Source organism: Dicentrarchus labrax, unplaced genomic scaffold, assembly GCF_905237075.1.
Source record: "Dicentrarchus labrax unplaced genomic scaffold, dlabrax2021, whole genome shotgun sequence".
Classification (NCBI taxonomy): Eukaryota; Metazoa; Chordata; class Actinopteri; family Moronidae; genus Dicentrarchus; species Dicentrarchus labrax.
In genome coordinates, this window is record NW_026136718.1 from 1,454,413 (window position 1) to 1,474,412 (window position 20,000).

A 20,000-nucleotide genomic window follows, 5' to 3' on the forward strand; every position below is an offset into this window, starting at 1 on the left:
CCTGCTGCTCAGTCAGATGTCTGTGGAGGAGCTCAGAGAGGAGGCCTGCGACTGCCTGTTTGAAATCATCAACAAAGGAATGGACCCCGTGGATAAAACCAAGCTGGTGGAGTCTCTGTGCCAAGTCCTGCAGTCTGCTGGATTCTTCAACGTGGAGCAGGTTCGAAGACAAATAATGAATTCATATTACAGCCTGTGTTTACATAACAGGTCAGTGGTAATAATCCTCATGTACAGGATGAGAAAATAATAAACATAACCTGTGTGTACCATCACAACTGCTTCAGAGACTATTATCAGTCTGAAAGCAGTTCATTTAGTTGATGATCACATTTATATTTCTTACATTTTCTGTAAAATAAAACAGTTTAATCTGATCTGTTTTAGCAGGTCAGTTGGTCAGTGAGCGTCTCTTAAGGTCTGAGCACCATTTTGAGCAGCAGCTGTATTTTAAAGTCCTGGAGAATTAATTGTAAGAGAGCGGGAACCCTGCGTCTTGTTTTGCTAACGTTAGCATTGTAGCGGTGCAGACCGGAGGTTTAGGTTTATATTCCCACCCTGAGGTCAGGAGGTCACACGCTTTTCCTGCGTCTCCTCGCTTCCTGGCTGGCAGAATGTTTTATTTCCCTCTTCCTGTCCCCGCCAGGAGGAGGACGTGGACTTCCTGGCCAAGTTCTCCCGGCTGGTGAACGGGATGGGTCAGAGTCTGGTGCTGAGCTGGACCAAACTGGCCAAGGCCGGCAACGTGAAGGACGCGGCCGAGACGCTGCAGGCCGTGGAGGCCAAAGTGCCGCTGCTGCTGCAGCTGCTGGTGCACGAGGACGACGACATCTCGGCCAACATCGTCGGCTTCTGCTACGAATACCTGCACGTCCTCAAACAGGTGAGGGCCAATCAGAGCGCAGCTTCAGATAGTGACGCACCGTCTGTACGTTTGTTGATCTGAATGTTCTCCTTTTATTTGAGCTGTTATTTACAGGCTGATGTTAGTTAGAGGAAAACTGTCGGCTGTGGTGAGAGCAGCTGAACGTCCGATAGTGCCGGTTGTGAGCAAGAGCGGGAAAAAACTCTTCTGGAAACAGATTTCTCATAAAGAGCGGGAACCCTGTGTGTTATTTCTTCCTCTGTGATAAAACCTAAACATCTCTTTTGTTTCTGCAGCTTCCCCAACTGACGGACCAGCAGAAAACCAACATAGAGGTGAGTCTTCGGTCGTAATCAGTGCTGCTGAATTATTGATCATCTGTGTGACGTCTGAGTGAAACGTCCGCTTTCTCGCCACAGGCCGTCATGCTCGCCGTCATGAAGAAGCTGACTTATGACGACGAGTACAACTTTGAGAACGAGGTGAGTTTCTGCGTTCACTGCTGACCGTCCTCGGATCGGTTCAGTTTATCTACATTTTAATACAAACATATAGGAAACAATAAATAACTAAAGGCTGCTGAGGAAGATTTATTTCATTATATTTAATGAATCCTGAAACTGAATCTGATAAAGAATGAAAGATGTTTTGTTGTGCGACACTAAAGAAATAGTAAGGTTGAATAACAGTGAAAGTATTACTGCAGCAGTTTGGATCTGACGCTGTGGTTCTGTTGCTCAGGGCGAGGACGAGGCCATGTTTGTGGAGTACAGGAAGCAGCTGAAGATGCTGTTGGACCGTCTGGCTCAGGTTTCTCCGGAGCTGCTGCTGGAGGCCGTACGACGAGTCTTCACCAACACCATGCAGTAAGAGCGTCTCTGAGCGGTGGCGGTATCCGTACAGCTCGGGGTTTACCGCCGGTTGGATTAAGATGTTTTTAAAGCTTGTAAATAAATAAATAGTTTGATCTTCTCCTTCACTTTTTAGACCTTTAAATGTCTCACTGCTACAACCACTGAGCTGTATGAACGAGCACTGAACTTATAAAAGCTAACTACTAATGTAAAATGTTGTTTGTTCTTCCCTTAAAACGTGTTGTTGTATAATGTTTGTTGTTTGTCTTTCAGGAATTGGCAGACGGCTCCGTTCATGGAGGTGGAGGTGGCCATCCGGCTGCTCTACATGCTGGGCGAGGCGCTGCCGGCGTCCCACGGCGCTCATTTCTCCGGAGACACGGCGAAGACGAGCGCCCTGCAGGACATGATGAGGACGGTCAGTCACATGACTTGGTTCAGTATCCGCTGTAGAAGGACAGCGCCCCCTTTAGGGTGAAACCAGCTGTAAAAGTTCCTAAAAGCTGCTGAGTCGTAATAAAAACAATAAAAAAACTAAAAATAAGGATACAAATGTTAAAGTGAAGGACCCGGACAGTTAGTGTGTCCGTCTGTGGTTAGTTAATGATGTAACTGAGTCAATGTGAGCAGATTGTGTCTGTAGACTGAAGAAAACCAGAGTCTCACTGATAAGGGCTCCAGAGTGCGACCAAAATTGTTAAGAGTGTGACTAATAATTTTTCTAGGTCACACTGGTGCACCTGACGCTGCCCGGGTGAAAACATACATTTATTTCGCAAGAGCATCATCTCTCTGTGTTCTCCTGAGACCGAACTCTCTCACTCATGGTAGGATCATATCGGGTTCTAAACCAATAAGAGACAGAGCTCGGGGGTCTTTGCCTCTGATTGGCTGTGGTCCTGTTCACCGCGCTCAATTGTGTGTGTTTAAAAATTGCCGAGCCCCGGTCCTTCGGCGACAGAATCAGACTCAGAACCAGTGGAGGAGACAACCGAGTCTGGGATAGAGCCCGGCTCCGAGACCCAAATTAAAAAGGTCAACATATATTCCTTCAGACAGGACTGGCTGAAACAAGTTCCCTGGCTGAGGTTCAACAAAGGACGTAACGCAATGCACTGCGTGTACTGTCAGGAGTGCGGTCAGAATATGGAAATAGAGCATTCGTGAGCGGGTCAACGTTTCGTATCGAAACTTTTATTTGGAAATGTTTTATTTTGCTTAGTGTTTTAGTTTGAAATCTAGTTTCAATTTCAGCTCAGTGAAACACTTTAAACACTTTATTTTTCTTTTTATATATAATTGTGCTTCAAATAAAGACAAGCATTTCTCTACACCTTATTATTGTTTAAAAATCATTCACATTAAATGAAAGTTATGGAGAGCGATAAAAAGGTGACCTTATGGCGATAAAGGCGGCGCAATGAAAACTTTGGGTGCACCTACATTTTATGCTGGTGCACCCAAAAAAAAAAAAAAAAGTTAGGTGCACCAGTGCAACCAATGCAAAGAGTTAGTCTGGAGCCCTGCTGATGGTGGAAATTAATACTTCCTTAAAACAGACATTTTTTGAATGGAGTTTGGTGTGACATTGTGGAGCTGAGGGTAGTTTAACCTTAATAATTCCCATAAACTGAGCTGACCTACCTTCCAATAATGAACCTTGGAAACAGCAGAAAGTAACAGGAAGTGGAGATAAAACCCTCCTGTTAAAATCTTCTGTGGTCTCGTAGTAAAAGGTTGATTAATGAACATAAAGGAACTGCTTTCACCCAGAAGGGGGCGGAGCTTGGCGGCTTTGACCGCAGTATAACTGTAACACGGATCGATGTTTCCCCCTCAGCTGGTGTCCTGCGGCGTGAGCAGCTACCAGCACAGCTCGGTGTCTCTGGAGTTCTTCGAAACTGTCGTCCGATACGATAAATTCTTCATCGTGGAGCCTCAGCACATCCCAAATGTTCTGGTGGGTTATTTTATTTTACTTTATTTAATCTACACACCTTTCTTTACGTATGACCTCTGAGCGACTGAACCGTGTTGTGTTCACTGTCAGATGGCGTTTCTGGACCAAAGAGGACTGAGACACAACAGCCCGAAGGTCCGCAGCAGAGTCGCCTACCTTTTCTCCAGATTCGTCAAAACACTGCAGTGAGTCCGCCTTCATGTTTGTCTGCAATATTAATGTTTAATTAAAGATATTTACACTGTAAATCCAATAAAATGAGCTATAATACAAATAATCAGGCTTACATTTACAGCAGAGTGCTGTTATTATTTGATTTTTCTTATTTTAATGTTTATTAAATGTATATTTAATGTTATGTTAAAATTTATAGAACTGTAATAAAAGTCATTATCTGTGAAATTAATTAATTTTTGCTGTTTACACTGATAAAAACTGTATTTGGACAGTTTACCAATGTTTATACACTGATAAACAACATTTATTCAACGTTTCTGTTATACAAGATATCAGTCAATAAACAAACAAATCCATGTAAAATTACACAATAAATACTTTTTTACTGTTAATGTCACAAATTTTATATAATTTTAGAAATGAATTAACAGTATTAAACCTAATTCAACAGTTTAATCTATTTAAATAATAATTAAATAATTTCAATAAGCAGTAATTTTGTTATTTACATTTACAGATTAATAATCAGATAATAACTTTAGTTCTGTTGACAGTAAACACATGAACGCCTTCATTGAGGACATCCTGACCCGGATCCAGGACCTGCTCGAACTCGCTCCTCCTGTAAGTCTGAGCCTGCCTGTCTGACCTCCAGTGCCTGTCTGTCCTCCCTCCACTGCCTGTGATCGTCCTGTCTGTCCTCCACTGCCTGTCTGTCCTGTAACCACTCTGCGTCCTCTCTCCAGGAGAACGGCTTCCTGGCAATGCTGACCAGCGACGACCAGCTGTTTATGTTTGAGACGGCGGGCGTCCTGATCGTGAACAGCGAGTGTCCGGCGGAGAGGAAGCAGGCGCTGATGAGGAGCCTGCTGCTGCCGCTGATGGACGTCTTCCGCCTGCTGCTCGCCAAACTGCTGCAGGAGACGGAGGAGGAGAGACAAGCCTCCCTCGCCGACTGTCTGAGCCACGCCGTCGGGTTCGCCAGGTGAGCTCTCTGATCCGGACTCTCAGTGAATCCGCTGACAACCAGAGTCTGAACCGTCTCTCGTCCTCTCCGTCCGCAGTCGCACCAGCAAGGCGTTCAGCAACAAGCAGACGGTGAAGCAGTGCGGCTGCACGGAGGTCTACAGAGACTGCATGCAGACCTTCCTGCCCGCACTGAGCTGCCCCGTCCAGAGGGGGGTGCTGCGCAGCTCGGTGCGCTCCTTCCTGCACCGGATGATCATCTGCCTGGAGGAGGAGGTGCTGCCCTTCGTCCCCGCCGCCTCCGAGCACATGCTGAAGGACTGCGAGGCCAAAGACCTGCAGGAGTTCATCCCGCTCATTAGCCAGATCACCGCCAAGTTCAAGGTACGCAGGACTGACTCAGGACAGGGACTTAGGACTGACTCAGGACAGGGACTCAGGACTGACTCAGGACAGGGACTCAGGACTGACTCAGGACAGGGACTCAGGACTGACTCAGGACAGGGACTCAGGACTGACTCAGGACAGGGACTCGGGACTGACTCAGGACAGGGATGTAGGACTCACATTAGACATTTAAAGTATAACGAGCTGATGGACCAGCGGTGACTGACGAGCTCTTTCTCCCGTTGCCACGGCAGCGGCAGGTGTCTCCCTTCCTGCAGCAGGTCTTCATGCCGCTGGTGCTCGCCATCTTCGAGGTGTTGGCGCGGCCGGCAGAGGACAACGACCAGGCGGCGGCTCTGGAGAAACAGATGCTGAGGAGGAGCTACTTCACCTTCATCCAGACCGTCACGGGAAGCGGGATGAACGAGGTGATGGCCAATCAGGGTGAGTCAGAAAACGATCGCCTGAGTATTGATCGTCGGTCTGTTCGAGAGCTGCCGTGAAGTTTATTTGACGTTCTTGTTTTCAGGAGCAGAAAACATCGAGCGCGTTGTGTTCACCATCATCCAGGGAGCCGTGGACTTCCCCGACCCCATCGCTCAGAAGACCTGCTTCATCATCCTCTCCAAGCTGGTGGAGCTGTGGGGTGAGAGCCGTCGGGAAGCAACATCAGACTGTTTGAGTGTTTCTCTGTTATTTACGTTCCTCTGATCAAACCCGCAGGAGGCAAAGACGGCATGGTGGGTTTCCCCGACTTCATCTACAAACACATCGTCCCCGCGTGCTTCCTGGCTCCTCTCAAACCGACCTTTGACCTCTCGGATGCTCAGACAGTGCTGGTGAGTTTCTGTACCAGAGTCCAGCTGACAGACGTTTATTTACAGGATTCAATATCAGCTCCTCTTTGTTTTCCAGACGCTGTCGGAGTGTTCGCTCACGCTGAAAATGATTCATCTCAAAAGGGTAAAAACAGTTTTTATCTGATCTGAAAATAATCTTAAATATTCCTCATATTCGATTCACGGAGGAATTTCTTCCCACCTGTTAGTAAATCTTTAATCTTCTCTTTCAGGGACCGGAGTTCATCCAGTTCTTGCAGCAGGAGTATTTACCCTCCCTGCAGGTGTCCCCAGAAATCTCACAGGTACGATGTTTCCTTTAAATGTACAATATGTAATTTCTGCCACAGTGTGAGGAGGTGGTGAAGCAGCGTGGGATCATGGGAGTTGTAGTCTTCACCACCATTGGCGTCATTGCAGTCAGCTTCTCCCGGTTAGGATTCCTTCAGTGTTCAGTGGATGGTAACAATGTGGCTTCAGACTGGATAACTTAGCTTGCTTAAAGAACTGGGGGGCAGCCGGGCGTCCTGTTGTTGGTCTGAAAGATGTTGAACTGCTCATTTTGAAGACTTTAATTCCTGTTTTTTCGTTTATGTTTCAGGAGCTTTGTCAAGTGATTCAGCAGCCAGACATCAAAGTCCTGAAAAACTACATTAAGGTACGAAAATCAGTGAGTGACTGTTTCCTGTTTATTGGATCCATTGATCACCTGATAATCCTCCTGTCTGCCTGTCTGCCTGTCTGTCTGTCTGTCTGTGCAGGCGTTCTTCCAGCGAGCCAAGCTGTAGGAAATAAAACTGGAAGTTCACTGGGAACCAAGAGGACACTTTCACAGGAAGTGGTCGTACGACGCCACTCACAACAAAAACAATGGAACTTAGCATAGGAGCCGCTTTTGCACTTAAAGTGAACGCGTAACGAAGCCCCGGTCCGTCTGAGTCGGGACGTGGACAGAAGGTCGGCGGACGGACGACCCCTCCAGCCACCGCCGAGACGAGCTGTCCACATGGACTCGAGACGTAAAGGACCTCGACCGATGTGGGGAACTCTGTGGAAAGTCGGGTTTTTAGGAGTAAACAGATCTGTGGGAGAAACATTCGGTAATTATCCTTCCACGATAGCTTTAGCTCACATTAGACACCCACATCTCTCAACCTGCTAGATTTGAGTTTGTTTGGATGTTGTCGCCACAGAATGGACAAAAAGATAAGGGCTGAATTGTATTATTTTTATTCAAAATGTGGCGTTGATTTATTTTTATTGGATGGACGGTTGGTTTTAAGTTTGAAGTGAAACTTTCTTATAGCCCGGCTCGACTTTATTTTCCTGAATTCTCCATTTAAAAGCAAATACTGTCGGTATTATCTCTTTATATTTGTTACCCGATGGGATGTAGATAATCCAGGTTCAGTTCATTCAGCACCCGTATGGTGTGTTGATAATAAAAAATTGAAGACATGATCCAGAATATTTTTTGTTTTCCTGGAAATATGAGTAATATTTGTTTATAATTTCAGATGGAAATGAACATAAAATGGAGGAACAAAGTGTAAATAAGAGAATACGATGCTAAAAAATGTAAATAAAGTTCCTAGGTTTAGTTTTTCTTCTTTTTTTAAAATCATTCCCGTCTTGAAACTAAATATGGAAGCTCATTTGTGCCAAAAAAGGATTAAGAGTTGGAAAAAATAAAAATACTCTGAATTTTCTGCTAGTATTTTTATTTCTCACATTTTTCCTCATAATTGTGACACATTTACTATTTTTGACTAAATTATTTTTAAATCATAATTTTTTTATTTTTACTTTATTCATAATTTGTTGCAAATGTGAGAATTTTGATTTAGTATCTCAAATTATTCACTGAGTAGAATTTAAAATCTTTTATAATTTGGTTAGTAGTTAAAGGTTTGACTTTTTTTGGGTCCATTTTTCACAGATAATTATGTCGTGATAAATCTCACAATTCTGACAAAAACAATTTCTTAGATTATAAATTTGACTTATTATGAGTATTTTTATTTTTGTCATCCACCTTATCTTTTGCTTTGCTTGGCGTTGATGAGCTTCCATATGAACGCATGAACTCATCGATAGGAATCACTCGCGCACTGTAAAAACATGAATTTGCTCGTGTACAGAAGCGGCTCGATGACATTTTTTTCTATTCAAGCTTTTTGTGACAATTCAGGATGATCGACACGTTGATTATGCAACGCTTTACCGCGAGCGATACTGTGAAGGAGCTGTCAAACAGTAACGAAACCAATCAGTGCGAGACGATGAGATCGAACTGTACAAACTGTGTCTGATCATTTTTCGCTGATGTGAAAAAAAAATGCAAATCCACTTTCTAACCCTCGACTCTGCAGATTCTTCAGTTCTTTAAACTTTGGCTGTTGTGACGCCTCTCTTTGTTCTGCCCCCCCCAACCCTCAGTGTACCGTTTCCACTGTTTGTGATGTTCAGTGCATTCCTTGTAATTTGGTTTGATCTGATTTCAGCTTTAAAGTTATTTTTCCCAGAAACTTTGCCTTTGGAAACCCTCCAGAGAAAGTGCCTGCAAGTGTTCGATTAAATGTGGGCGTACAGGCAAATAAATAAAGCCAGGTAAAGGTAAAGTCTACATGTTTCTGATTATTCATAAGCCACGCCCCCTTTTTGCTCTGTGCTCCAATCACAGTTGAGCACACCTGTCAGCGTCCTCCTTTCCTGTACTGAGCTATGCTACATGCTAGGCTAATCACCGTTGAAAAGATATACAGTCACATCGTCGGCATACAAACGCATACATCTTAGCCTAGCACGTAGCATATCTAAGTACAGGAAAGCAAGAAGTAAAACAAAAACAAAAAGGGGGCGTGGCTTCTGAATGTCAACAAATCCCACGAAAAAAGGTGAAAACAAAAAGTATCAATAAATCGGATTATTTTAGGTTATTAATAAACATTATTACATTATTAGTGGGATCAGTTCGTTGTTGGTTCGGCTCTGTACGAGATATCTGCACCAAAAGTTCTCCTTAAATTAATTCAGTAATTTCTCAACGTGCAACCAGTCGGGAAGAAAACAGTAAAAATTTATTCTAACAAAACCAAAAATCTGACGTAAACTTGATGTTTGAGTTAAACTTTAATCTTGGAAACGATCTGGAAGTCGACTTACTCGCTAACAAAAGCTAATAAAGGGACTTTTAGCTGTCTTTAGCCTAGCTTAGCACCAAGACCAGAAACAGGGGGGAAACAGCTAGCTTGGCTCTGATGCTAACCGGTTTAGAGTTGTTGTTGTTGTTGTTGTTGTTTGTTCCTTTAAAGGAATCGTTCAACGGTTACAGAAAATTAACATAATTTAGCTAATAAACACCAATGTAACATTATGTTAGTGTCTTTGTAGCATTACTGGCTTTGTGCTAAGCTAACTATGCTCTGTTGAGTTATATCTCGGTTTAATTTGAACACAAACTGTAACGTTAGCTTAGCTTCTGCTCGGACTGCTGCAACTATTTCTGGCTAAGCTAGGCTAGGCTAAGCTAGGCTAACCACGTCCTTGTTGTCGCCTGAACGTTTCACAACAAACTGATTCTCCAGTTATTAACGTCTCATCACAATAACACACAACACATTGTACCGTCGTAGTATTCAAACGCCACTTAAATCAGCCTCATTAGGCGGTTATTGATGAATTATTGATGAATTATTGATGAATATTATTGACGGAGAACTCAGTTTTGCTCATATCGAAGAGAAACTTGCCAAATGAATTCATTTGTTCATTGATGGTGAAATGTGTTGATTTTGTTTTGATATGGTGATAAATCTTCTGTTAGAACCAATAAAGTGTTTACTAATCATAAAGGAATCTGCCTCATTGATTTATTGATTACTGGGGGAAGGGAAGCGTCAGTAGATCAGGACTGACTCCACAAATAAAGATTTTTACACAATAACATGATGTGAATAATTTAATAAATGTTCTTGACTGTTTATTGTTTTGTTTATTATATAAAACCTACTTAGACATAAATAATGAACTAAGAAAAGTATTAAATTGTACCAGAGGACTTTTATTTTGAAGTGAACAGGATATTGGATCAACCCGAGGACCCGCAGGGACCTTTATGGTCGAGTGAGAAGGTTCGTAGGTTGGTCGGTATGTTTTCTAAACCAACCAATGTAAAAGTAGGGAAATGTTATTTTATTTAAAATGTATGAACTTGTAAAGCAACAAAACAAACGTCCCCGAGCAGAAGCCGGATTCATCTGAAATGAGTTGTAAACATCAGCCGCAGTGTCGCTATATGAGATAAATAATGTTATTTAAAACTCTAAGATTACCTAATACATTCCTAAAATGTTGATTCATTTAAAATTAAAGATGTTTCACACTTTCAAACCTTTTTCATTTGATGTTTTAATCATTTTAGATCCACTATCAGCGCATTAGATCTACTGCAAGAGAAGCACATGTTGCTATAAGAGAAGAGGTAATTATGTAAAGGACCGTCCATTAATTCCTGATAATGGACACCTGAAAAGGCATTACCCCTTATACCATTACTCCATTAATCAATAAGTCCATAAATCAAAAAGTCCCTTGATCAGTCCTTCCAGGGGTTTTTAGATTGTTGAGCCTTAAAATTCCTGATTTCACAGCAGATTTTGTTTTTGTCCGATTCAGGAGCCTGAAAACAAAAAAAACTTTAGAAACAAACCAAAACAACAAATCTTGATCTTCTATAAGGAAGATTTTTAGTACCAAAAAAAGTTCGATTTCATGGCAGCTTTTCTAAACAATTGTGATGTTTGCTACAATTTTTTTTTTTACGTTAGAAAGAAATAATTGCAAAAATAAAGGTAAATAAAATCGTACAGCACAGTTCTGATATAGCAGCTAACACGCTAACCTCGTCAGCAGCTGCCACTGTTGTTTTCCAGCAATCAAGGACTCTGATTGGTTGCTGCCTCAAAGCTTATTAATGGAGTATATGATTCAGTTTTAAGTGATCTCCTTTATTTAGATCACAGATTTGGCATGAAACAAAAAAAAAATTTCAAACTTATTTTTTCCCGCTGCTCAATTTCTTAAACAAAAATTAATTCCACACCAAAACAAAACAAAAAGCGAATATCTTCTGCTTCTGAAGTCTCTCTTTCATCACGACGACCTTCGTTTGGTGCAAATTGTCTTTAAACATCGAGTCGTGCAGCTTCATCCTTTAATCACAGCGATCGGTCGAAGTTTAATCGCCTTCTTACTGATTCCAGCGTCGTGACACGTGTTGACGACGTCCGTCACGTTCTTGTACGATTCAGGAGCCTGAAAGTAAAGAAAGAGTTTAGAAATAAACCAAAAACAACAATTCTTGATCTTTTACATACAGAAGATGGATTGTGCTTTTAGCTGGATAATGTGAGCTTTCTTTAACAGTGCAGATAGTAACGTTATTCTAAATATGATCGTCAGTTATTTTACAACCTTCAGTGTTTGTCACTGTTGGCCGACACCCAGGATGCAGTTCACTGAACGACCACTGGTGGCGCTGTTAGCTACAGTTTAATGACACTTTTAGCATTGTTGCCACATTTCATGCCGGAACAAACATATTCACCTCCTCCATGACCAGTTTAGGTGAAGCCACGCGGATGGCGATGCCCTTGTCGGCCAGTTTGTCCAGAACGTCCTGGAAGTCCAGGTTCCTGCGGGACTTCGCTCGAGACAAAGCGCGACCCTGAAACAGCGGAGAAACATCAAAGAGGTTTATTCTCTTTAGGGATAAAACCTGCGGTCTGATGAGGTCTGATGAGGACTCGTACCGCTCCGTGACAGGTGGTGCCGAACGTCTCCGTCATCCCTTTTTCGGTTCCTGTGAGGACGTAGCTGCAGGTTCCCATCGTCCCTCCGATCAACACCGGCTGACCTGTGAGCTGAAAACAAGAATAATAAGATCGATTAAAGCTCCAGCGGCACTTTCATTAAATCCTCCGGTCCGAGGTCCCGTACCTGGTAGTCTACGGGGATCAGGGGGTGGTGCGGCGGGAACGCTCGCGTGGATCCTTTGCGGTGGACCAGCAGAGTCATCTGCTTCCCGTCCACGATGTGCTCCTCCACTTTGGCGATGTTGTGGGAAACGTCGTAGATGACGTGCATGTCCAGGTCGTCCGGCGTCGTGCTGAACACTTTAGAAAAGGCCTGAAAAACAAAAGAGTTTCAAACCGTCTACAGCGGGAAGGTCGTCAGCTTCTCACGTGTTCAGGCAGATAAATAATAATAAATATAAATAATGTACGTGTGAAGATTTTTGTGAATAAAGACGGGATTTCCTCAAATAAAAGCCCGGTCTGTAATAAAGGCCCCCTGCAGGTGAGTCTACCTGTCTGGTGAGGAAGGTCATGGACGAGCGGTTGACCCAGGCGTAGTTTCCCGCGGCCGCCATCCCCTTCAGGTAGTCCTGTCCCTCCTGCGACATGATGCGAGCGCACGCCAGCTGACGGTCGTTCACGATGATATTGTCCCTCTTCATCGCCTTCTCCATGGCGACCAGAGCGTCTGTCGACAACAACGTGGAGACGATTTTTAATGTCGTAATTTATTCTGGAATAAATGTGATCTGTGCTTTTATTTTGTATTTATTCCTTTATTTAAAACAGGAAGTAAACAGTAAAGACGTATAGAAATAATGTGTTAATAAAGTTACATTTAAAGGCCTCAGTTTTATTTACAGTAACATAACTTTATGAACACACGATGTCGAGACAAGCTGAGATAAATATTAAACATTTTAAAGTTGTTATTATTTGTTTTTCTGTGTTTTACAAACATTTACAGACTTTTAATGAAAAAATATAAAATCACTTTAAATTCAGGTGCGTTCAGGTGCACTTCCTACCTGTGGCCACCTGGTGTCCGAGCCCTCTGCTGCCGCTGTGGATCATCACACACACCTGACCTTTGTGGTCGATGCCCATCTTCTTGGCGGCGTAGTCGTCGTAGATCTCGTCCACCACCTGGATCTCTGCGTAGTGGTTACCTGCTCCCAGAGTGCCGAGCTTCAACACACACACACACACACACACACACACACACACACACACACACACACACACAGAGCTAATGTTATACCCTTTAAACTACTTCCCTAATTAACCGTGCTGTGACCGCCGAGCGCCGGGCTGCTGGGATACCTGCGGCAGGCCTCTCTTCTTGGCCTTGGAGGAGACTTTGTTGGGGTCGGCCTGCAGCATCCTGCCGTACTCCTCGCAGTGCTCCTTGTCCTCGGCCCAGGCGTAACCCTCCCTCAGAGACCAGTCCACTCCCATCTCCAGAGCCTCCTCCAGGTCCCTGAACGCACCAGCACACACACACACACACACACACACACACACACACACACACACACAACACACAGGTAAACAGGAGGAGGTTCCTGCTGTGATCTACAGACTCTTAGACCTCCTTACTTGGCTCCCATGGGGATGACTCCCTTGGACCCGACCCCCACCGGGATGTGGTCGAACAGCGACTGAGCCAGCTGCTCCTTCACCGGCTGCACGTCTCCCTCGTCCAGGTTCGTCCTCAGCAGACGGACGCCGCAGTTTATGTCGAAACCGACGCCACCTGAAACGAGACGGGATTCCTCAGGTGGGAGAAAGAACAACGAGATCTCACCTGTGAGACGATCAGCGCGCGACGTACCTGGAGACACCACGGCGTCGGGGTTGTTCATGTCGAAGGCCGCCATGTTTCCGATCGCAAATCCGTATCCAGAGTGGACGTCTGGGAGACCGATGGATCTCTGCGGAGGTCACATACGACTTTAAGCTTTCAGCATATTTTTACTGTTTAATCTGAATGAAAACGTGATCCTGTTACTCACGTGGACGATTCCCGGCAGCGCCGCCACGTTCCCGATTTGTTTCATGGCAGGAAGGAATCCACCGAAACCTGAAATAAAATAAACGTGGAGAGTTTCAGCAGCTTAAAGCTTCTTTATGTAACGTTCAACTGTTAACTGTTGCCCACTGTTGGCACTGTAGGGAAGCGGAGAGAGAAGGCACGGGAGCATAAAGGTCACAACCTTTGACCCTCATCCTACATAGAGATCAGTCCACAGGCAGCAGAGGAACAAAGCTCCACTACAACCCGATCACTCTCTGCTCACACAGAAACATGATACATATCTTTAGAGGGATCGTTATAGGTTTTGGGGTTGTATCAGGTTTGAGAAGCAGACTGTATTCTCATGTCCTTTATTTCATCCATTAAGTTTTACCCGTTGGGATGTTCACCGCTTTACGTTGCCGTCAGATGACGAGAAGCTGAGGCGTTTATATATCGCTCTCTCTTCAAAGCCACCAGACTCCATTGATAAAAACAGTGATTTTACCTCACAGAAGAGAGGAGCTGCTGCTCCACCGCTGCCTCCTTCTGTCATTAGTTTGTGTTATTGTGTGACGTTGTTGGTCTTTATCGTCCCGGGGTCTAAAAACATCATCGCTCATTGTGATGTGTCACTGTCGACGTCGCCCAGCAGCTCCTGTGTGCTCAGAGGTAAAATTACTGTTTTTGTCAATGGAGTCTGGTTGTCTGAAATACATGACGTTACAGCCGTACATCGCTCTGCTGCCTTTACTACTTCCTGTCTGAATACAACGGTTTAAAGAGCTGCAGCCGACCTCCCCCCCGACAGGCGTTACGAAGCTCCTCAAACATCAGTTTCTCCAGGGAGTCGTTCACGTAGAAGTTTCCTTCAACCTGGAAGACAAAGAAAACGTTTTCAATCCATCAATCCATCAATACAATAAAAAAACTCACAGAAGATTTATTTAGGATAAATCATAACTTTAAATCAAAGTATTTCTTATTAAAACTGACTTCCATTTAATATTCTCATATCTGGAGTAACGTAACATTTTCTTTCACTAAATTCAAACAATAGTGATAATTTGAATTAACATTATTACAGATGTGTTTGAGTAAGTTAATTTTATGGTTGAAGGTATTCCATCAAAAACTACTGCAAATCAATATTTCCTCAAAGATTCTGTACACTGTAACTTTTTTATTATTATTTTAAATCTGAAACAAAAAACTATTAGCTATAAAAGATGAGCAGAATTAAAGGGTGGCTCCTACTGATATGAAAAAATTAAAAATACATGAAATTATAGTCTGCAGTGTGGCTAAACAGGCATTCAAAATTAAAATGACTATTTTTCTAATTGGAATCAGCACACAGATTACTGACTGGGTGCTTTTTAAGGCAGATATTAATATATATATTTAACATTTAATATAATAAATTATAATAATCCCATTAAATTAGTTAAAACATGGTCACAAATTTTATTAACTTTATTTATGTTCCTTGTAAAAAGTGTCGGCAGTCAGTTATCTGTATGCTGATTTGAGACATTTTTTAATTTTAATTTTAAATGCCTATTTAGCCATAATGTGGAATATAATTAAATATATTTTTAATTGTCTGTTATCAGTATGATCCACCCTTTCATTCGGCTCGAGTTTCACAGCCAGTAGTTGCATCAGAGTTTCATCAGCAGGTTTTAACTTTGGCTTTGAGGCGGATTTCTGCGTTAAAGTCACTGATTCCTGTGACTACATGAACTTTATAATTGTCGGTTTTCCTTACGGAGTCTGGTTAAAGTCCACAGAACCGACCAACGTGTGTCACACTGCGGCTCCCGGAGCTAACCAGCTAGCCCCGTTAGCAGCTGACAGTGTGTCCGGTTCCCTGCTGCATGTCGGGAACGAATCCTCACCTGCATGTCGGGAACGAATCCTCACCTGCATGTTGGGAACGAATCCCTTTTTAATCCTCCAGCAGTTGCTGCTGATTTTATCCAGAAACTGCAGCTCATCGTTGTAACTGCGGCTCATTGTTCCGGGCGGGTTTCACCGGCTGTCCGATGCCAAGTGCCAGCAGTCACTGCGCTACGGAAGCCTGACGGCGAAACGCGGTTTTTAGGGCGCGATGACGCAGGAGGTTTTTAAACTCCTAAAGGAAGGAAACAAAATGGCGACGGTGTTAGTTTTTATTTACAGCTGCGGATCGATAAAGTCTTAAAGTGTTCACTCGGTGTCTGTATTAACTCACAGGGGTAGTTACAGGCTGCACTTCGCGCTTACCGTAGTTGTAGTCAAATAAATGTAGTCACGTTTAGAGGAAACACTCCGGAAGTCCTACGAGTGGCCTTCAAAATAAAACATATAGTTTTCTCTCATAAAAAATGTGTTTATATTTAAATATCTGTTTCTTTACCTTGTTTTTTATTTTAAATGTATTGTTCTTTTTTATATTCCCTTTCTTTTATTATGTATATTTGTTCATTGTACTTGATCAATTAAAGAAAAGAAAAATAATAATAATGAAAACAACTGATTATATATTTTATTTCCCAGTATATTATATTGTTTATATTGAACCTTTTACATGAAAATATATTGTTTGGTTTGTTTACTAAAACAAATCAGTATTATATCAACAGTTTGATCCTTCTGCTTGCATATATATATATATATTAGATTAAATTACTCCCTTACTGTAATAAAAAGAAAACAATTCTTCACATTTATTTATCTCGTTTAATGATTTCTGTCTGTTTACATGTTTGTGAATAAAGTTAAATAAATAACAACAAAACCATCTCATGACAACTGAGTTTTTTTGGGGCTACTGTTCCCCTCAGGCTCAATAATAAGATATAAAATATAAAATATAAGATATAAAATATAAAATATAAAATATAAGATTTAAAGAAATAATAATATTTTTTTAAAAAGCCCTTTGAAACAAGCTAACACAGCTTTATTGTGAAAATATAGATTTTGAGCACCGGAAGTACCGTGTGTGTGTCGGTGTGTCGCTCCCGGTTCGTGTTTACAGCGAAATGAGTGCGATTTAACAGAGAAACCGAATAAAACCGGTGGATATAAACTCAGTATTTACTCATGTAAGTGTTCCTCAGTTTGTCTGTGCAGCTACGGACCGCTGTCGGTTAAATTAACGGTTGTTTAACGCTGCGGTGAGCTAGCAGCTAATGCTAACAGCTAACGCTCAGAAACGAAAACGAAACATTTTAAATTTTTAATCTCAAATAACAAAACTTTATATTAAGTTGTGTCTGATTTCTTGATTAACTGTTTTATTTTATTTATTTCATAATATTTAGTGAATGTATTTGTTTTTATTTTGTGTAAATGTTTAAACTTTAAATTTTAACGTTATTTAACGGAAAATAAAAACTAAAACAACCAGCAACGTTAATGACGCAGCAGAAAATTAAAACGCTGATTCATGATGGATTTTTATATTTGTATTATTTTAACTTTCACCCAGAAACAACAGGATAACTTTATACACAATAATGAACAATTATAGTAAATATAAATATCTGAATCTCTCCACCAGACTCCATTCATATTTCTGACCATTTTAGTGAAACATGTCATTCTGTTTGTGTTAGAGAGAGAAACTGGTTTCACTTCTGTTTCTGTGTAAAAACAACAGATCAGATATTCTTCACGGCCAAAAGTATGTGGACACTAATGAGAGCAGTATTAGATAATAAAAGGTTCAAATATGTTCTTTCCACCAAACTTAAACCATTTTAAAGTTAGGAAATATAAACATGATTCAGTTAAATCTCTGCACCAAACTTCATTCATTTTTCAGCTCATTTTAAGTGTTGTAACTGTTTTTGAGCTATGGTGCTAAAAAAACATAATGTTTGTAATAATAGAAGAAAGTAAAATATCAGGTATACTATGTGGACAAAAGTATGTGGACACTGCTGACAAGAAATATAATTGATGTAGAAACAGGAATCTTTCCACCAAACTATATTTACTTTTAACTAAAGTTTAGGGGGAAAAATATTCATATATATAAAAACACTTGATAAAACAACACAGAAGCTCAAAAACATGTCTACTATAATAACTCTACATAATATTATCACCTCTTAGAGCAACTTCCATCCTCCGACAACCACGAATAAGATGATATCTGTGTGTAACGTGTCGATCTGGTTGATGTTCTCGTCTTCAGGATGAAGCTGCGGGTTCGGATCGGCAGGCGGACCATCAGGGTGGAGTTACCGGGAGGAGAACCCAGTTTAAAGGAGCTCATAGATCACATCAAGGACACGGTTCTGTCTTCTCACGGACTCAGGTCAGACGGGACTCAGAGACAGTTCTGGACTTAATAATCAATATTATTATTAAAAGGCAGAAGAACAAACTGTATGTTTATTGTTGTTGGGATTGTTTCTCTCAGTCATGGATGAATTCAGAGTTTTATTGCAGTAAGTAAGTTGAGCTTTATTTATACAGCAGCTTATAAAACACACTGAGGATGGGACCATGTTAATGATTATTGATTTAGAGCGAGCAAACCTACATTGAACTGTCGCCACCTGCTGGTGTGGAGACTTATTACCTCTCTTTCTGCAGGAGAAAGTAAAAACTGCATTTCTTTCTGTAGAGTTTGGTGAAACTCACAGTAAACAAACATCGGTTGTAGGAACCAGAAGAAACAGATTATTTGATTCCTCTGAGGTGAAACTGCTTCCTGTTTCTCTCTCAGTGCAGAAACAGAGTTCAGTTTGTCTCTGAACGGCTCCGAGCTTCTGGCAGACTCCGGTCAGACTCTGTCGTCCTGCGGCATCGTCTCCGGAGATCTCATCTGCGTCATCCTGCCAGAATCTGCCGCCGCCACAGCCGCCGCCTCTGCCGCCGCCGAGGCCCAGAGGACAGAGCAGAACCCGCAGGATGCAGCCGGGACGTCCAACCAGGTGGAAGAAGATCATTTAACTCAAATGTTTCTTAAAGTCCAGGCGAACACTTTTGTTGTATTTGAACGTCTCTGTGACAAACAGCCCAGCGACCCAGCGGCGGTGACGGCGGCGGAGCTCGAGGAGGCGGCTGAGGCGTCGGACTCGGAGCCTTCGGCCTCCAGCTGGGAGCCGATGCTGTGCAGCGAGGCGGAGGAGGGTCAGGCTCCGCTCTCCCTGGAGCTCCTCTACCACTCGGCACAAACCGCGAGCCCCAGCGACGCCGTCATGGTGGCCGGAAACCTGCTGATGCTGGAAACCGGCTTCGTTCCTCAGGTGAGGTTCGGACAGGTGTGTGAAGTGACATCACGCAGGTACGGGATGATGTCAGCGTGTGTGTGTGTGTGTGTGTGTGTGTGTGTGTGTGTTCAGGGCTGCGAGATGAAGGCCGGAGAGATGCCTGCAGGGTGGCGGTCGGCCGCTGGCGTCTACAAGCTGCAGTACACTCATCCTCTGTGTGACAACAGCCTGGCCATGGTGGTGGCGGTGTGTATGGGCCCGGTGCTCGTCATCAACGGTCCGTTTACATCACATCACTTTTATTTTAGCTCTTATAGGATCAGTTTCATTTCTTAAAGCATTAAAAACAAGTTTAAACGGCTCACATTGAGCCTCGTGCTCTCTGTTGGATCTGCAGCCACTCTGAAGGTGAACCAGACCGTCGACGCCGTCCGCAAACTGTGTCTGAACCCTTCCAGCTACGTGACGGACGAGTGGCCAGGTAGAGCTCCGATCGCTCGACGTGACGCCGGCAGCTCCTGTGAACGACTCTAAAATAAAATGTCTCTGTCGTTGTTCAGGAGAAAGTGCAGCGGCAGCTTTTAAAGATCTCAGCAAACTGTCCCGAATCTTCAAAGATCAGCTGGCGTACCCGCTGATCGCCGCCGCCAGAGAAGGTAAAGACTCCGATCCACCTTTCAGTCCCGACAGTGAGCAGCTCCAAGCTCCGACGTTAGCTCGAGGCAGCGACACGAAACAGTAAACTGAACGAGCTGTGATGTCTCTAATGTCTCTCTAATGTCTCTCTAATGTCTCTCTAATGTCTCTCTGGTGTCTCTAATGTCTCTCTAATGTCTCTAATGTCTCTCTAATGTCTCTCTGGCG

At 42.9% G+C, this 20,000-nt stretch overlaps 3 protein-coding genes across 8 annotated transcripts in view; 2 read left to right on the forward strand and 1 right to left on the reverse strand.

Moving 5' to 3' along the window:
• Positions 1–7,757, forward strand: part of xpot (exportin, tRNA (nuclear export receptor for tRNAs)) — a 13,442-nt gene extending 5,685 nt beyond the window's left edge. The window contains exons 8-25 of one of the 2 annotated variants that reach the window (XM_051375479.1): positions 1–160; positions 647–883; positions 1,162–1,200; positions 1,285–1,347; positions 1,607–1,731; positions 1,993–2,137; positions 3,560–3,679; positions 3,770–3,864; positions 4,399–4,480; positions 4,603–4,841; positions 4,921–5,206; positions 5,464–5,653; positions 5,739–5,855; positions 5,933–6,048; positions 6,125–6,172; positions 6,282–6,353; positions 6,650–6,706; positions 6,810–7,757. The exon at positions 1–160 is cut by the window's left edge and continues 9 nt beyond it. In XM_051375479.1, the coding sequence (XP_051231439.1) occupies positions 1–160; positions 647–883; positions 1,162–1,200; positions 1,285–1,347; positions 1,607–1,731; positions 1,993–2,137; positions 3,560–3,679; positions 3,770–3,864; positions 4,399–4,480; positions 4,603–4,841; positions 4,921–5,206; positions 5,464–5,653; positions 5,739–5,855; positions 5,933–6,048; positions 6,125–6,172; positions 6,282–6,353; positions 6,650–6,706; positions 6,810–6,836 (2,218 nt within the window). In that variant the 3' untranslated portion in view covers positions 6,837–7,757. The remainder of the gene's footprint in view (positions 161–646; positions 884–1,161; positions 1,201–1,284; positions 1,348–1,606; positions 1,732–1,992; positions 2,138–3,559; positions 3,680–3,769; positions 3,865–4,398; positions 4,481–4,602; positions 4,842–4,920; positions 5,207–5,463; positions 5,654–5,738; positions 5,856–5,932; positions 6,049–6,124; positions 6,173–6,281; positions 6,354–6,649; positions 6,707–6,809) is intronic. The other variant, XM_051375480.1, reaches the window with a different exon arrangement.
• Positions 7,758–10,090: 2,333 nt separating this feature from the next.
• On the reverse strand, positions 10,091–16,117 carry rtcb (RNA 2',3'-cyclic phosphate and 5'-OH ligase). Of its 4 annotated transcripts, XR_007880347.1 has the most exons (13): positions 15,850–16,056; positions 14,721–14,799; positions 13,922–13,989; positions 13,741–13,840; positions 13,506–13,662; positions 13,230–13,386; positions 12,935–13,094; positions 12,419–12,594; positions 12,049–12,237; positions 11,862–11,972; positions 11,657–11,776; positions 10,952–11,364; positions 10,091–10,729 (listed from the first exon to the last, which is right to left on the reverse strand). XR_007880347.1 is itself a non-coding variant. In XM_051375488.1 (12 exons), the coding sequence occupies exons 1-12, from the start codon at positions 15,940–15,942 to the stop codon at positions 11,257–11,259; spliced, it is 1,518 nt and encodes a 505-aa protein (XP_051231448.1). In that variant the 5' UTR covers positions 15,943–16,117; the 3' UTR covers positions 10,091–11,256. The 4 variants fall into 4 exon arrangements, 3 of the variants coding, with proteins under 3 accessions (XP_051231448.1, XP_051231449.1, XP_051231451.1); XM_051375488.1 differs by having other exon boundaries at positions 10,091–11,364; positions 15,850–16,117; XM_051375489.1 differs by lacking the exon at positions 10,952–11,364 and having other exon boundaries at positions 15,850–16,060.
• Positions 16,118–16,885: 768 nt separating this feature from the next.
• Positions 16,886–20,000, forward strand: part of fbxo7 (F-box protein 7) — a 4,784-nt gene continuing 1,669 nt past the window's right edge. Inside the window, exons 1-6 of one of the 2 annotated variants that reach the window (XM_051375492.1) lie at positions 16,886–17,015; positions 18,113–18,235; positions 18,650–19,172; positions 19,269–19,413; positions 19,534–19,617; positions 19,697–19,792. In XM_051375492.1, the coding sequence (XP_051231452.1) occupies positions 17,014–17,015; positions 18,113–18,235; positions 18,650–19,172; positions 19,269–19,413; positions 19,534–19,617; positions 19,697–19,792 (973 nt within the window). In that variant the 5' untranslated portion in view covers positions 16,886–17,013. Of the gene's footprint in view, positions 17,016–18,112; positions 18,236–18,649; positions 19,173–19,268; positions 19,414–19,533; positions 19,618–19,696; positions 19,793–20,000 lie in introns of those variants that run through there. The other variant, XM_051375493.1, reaches the window with a different exon arrangement.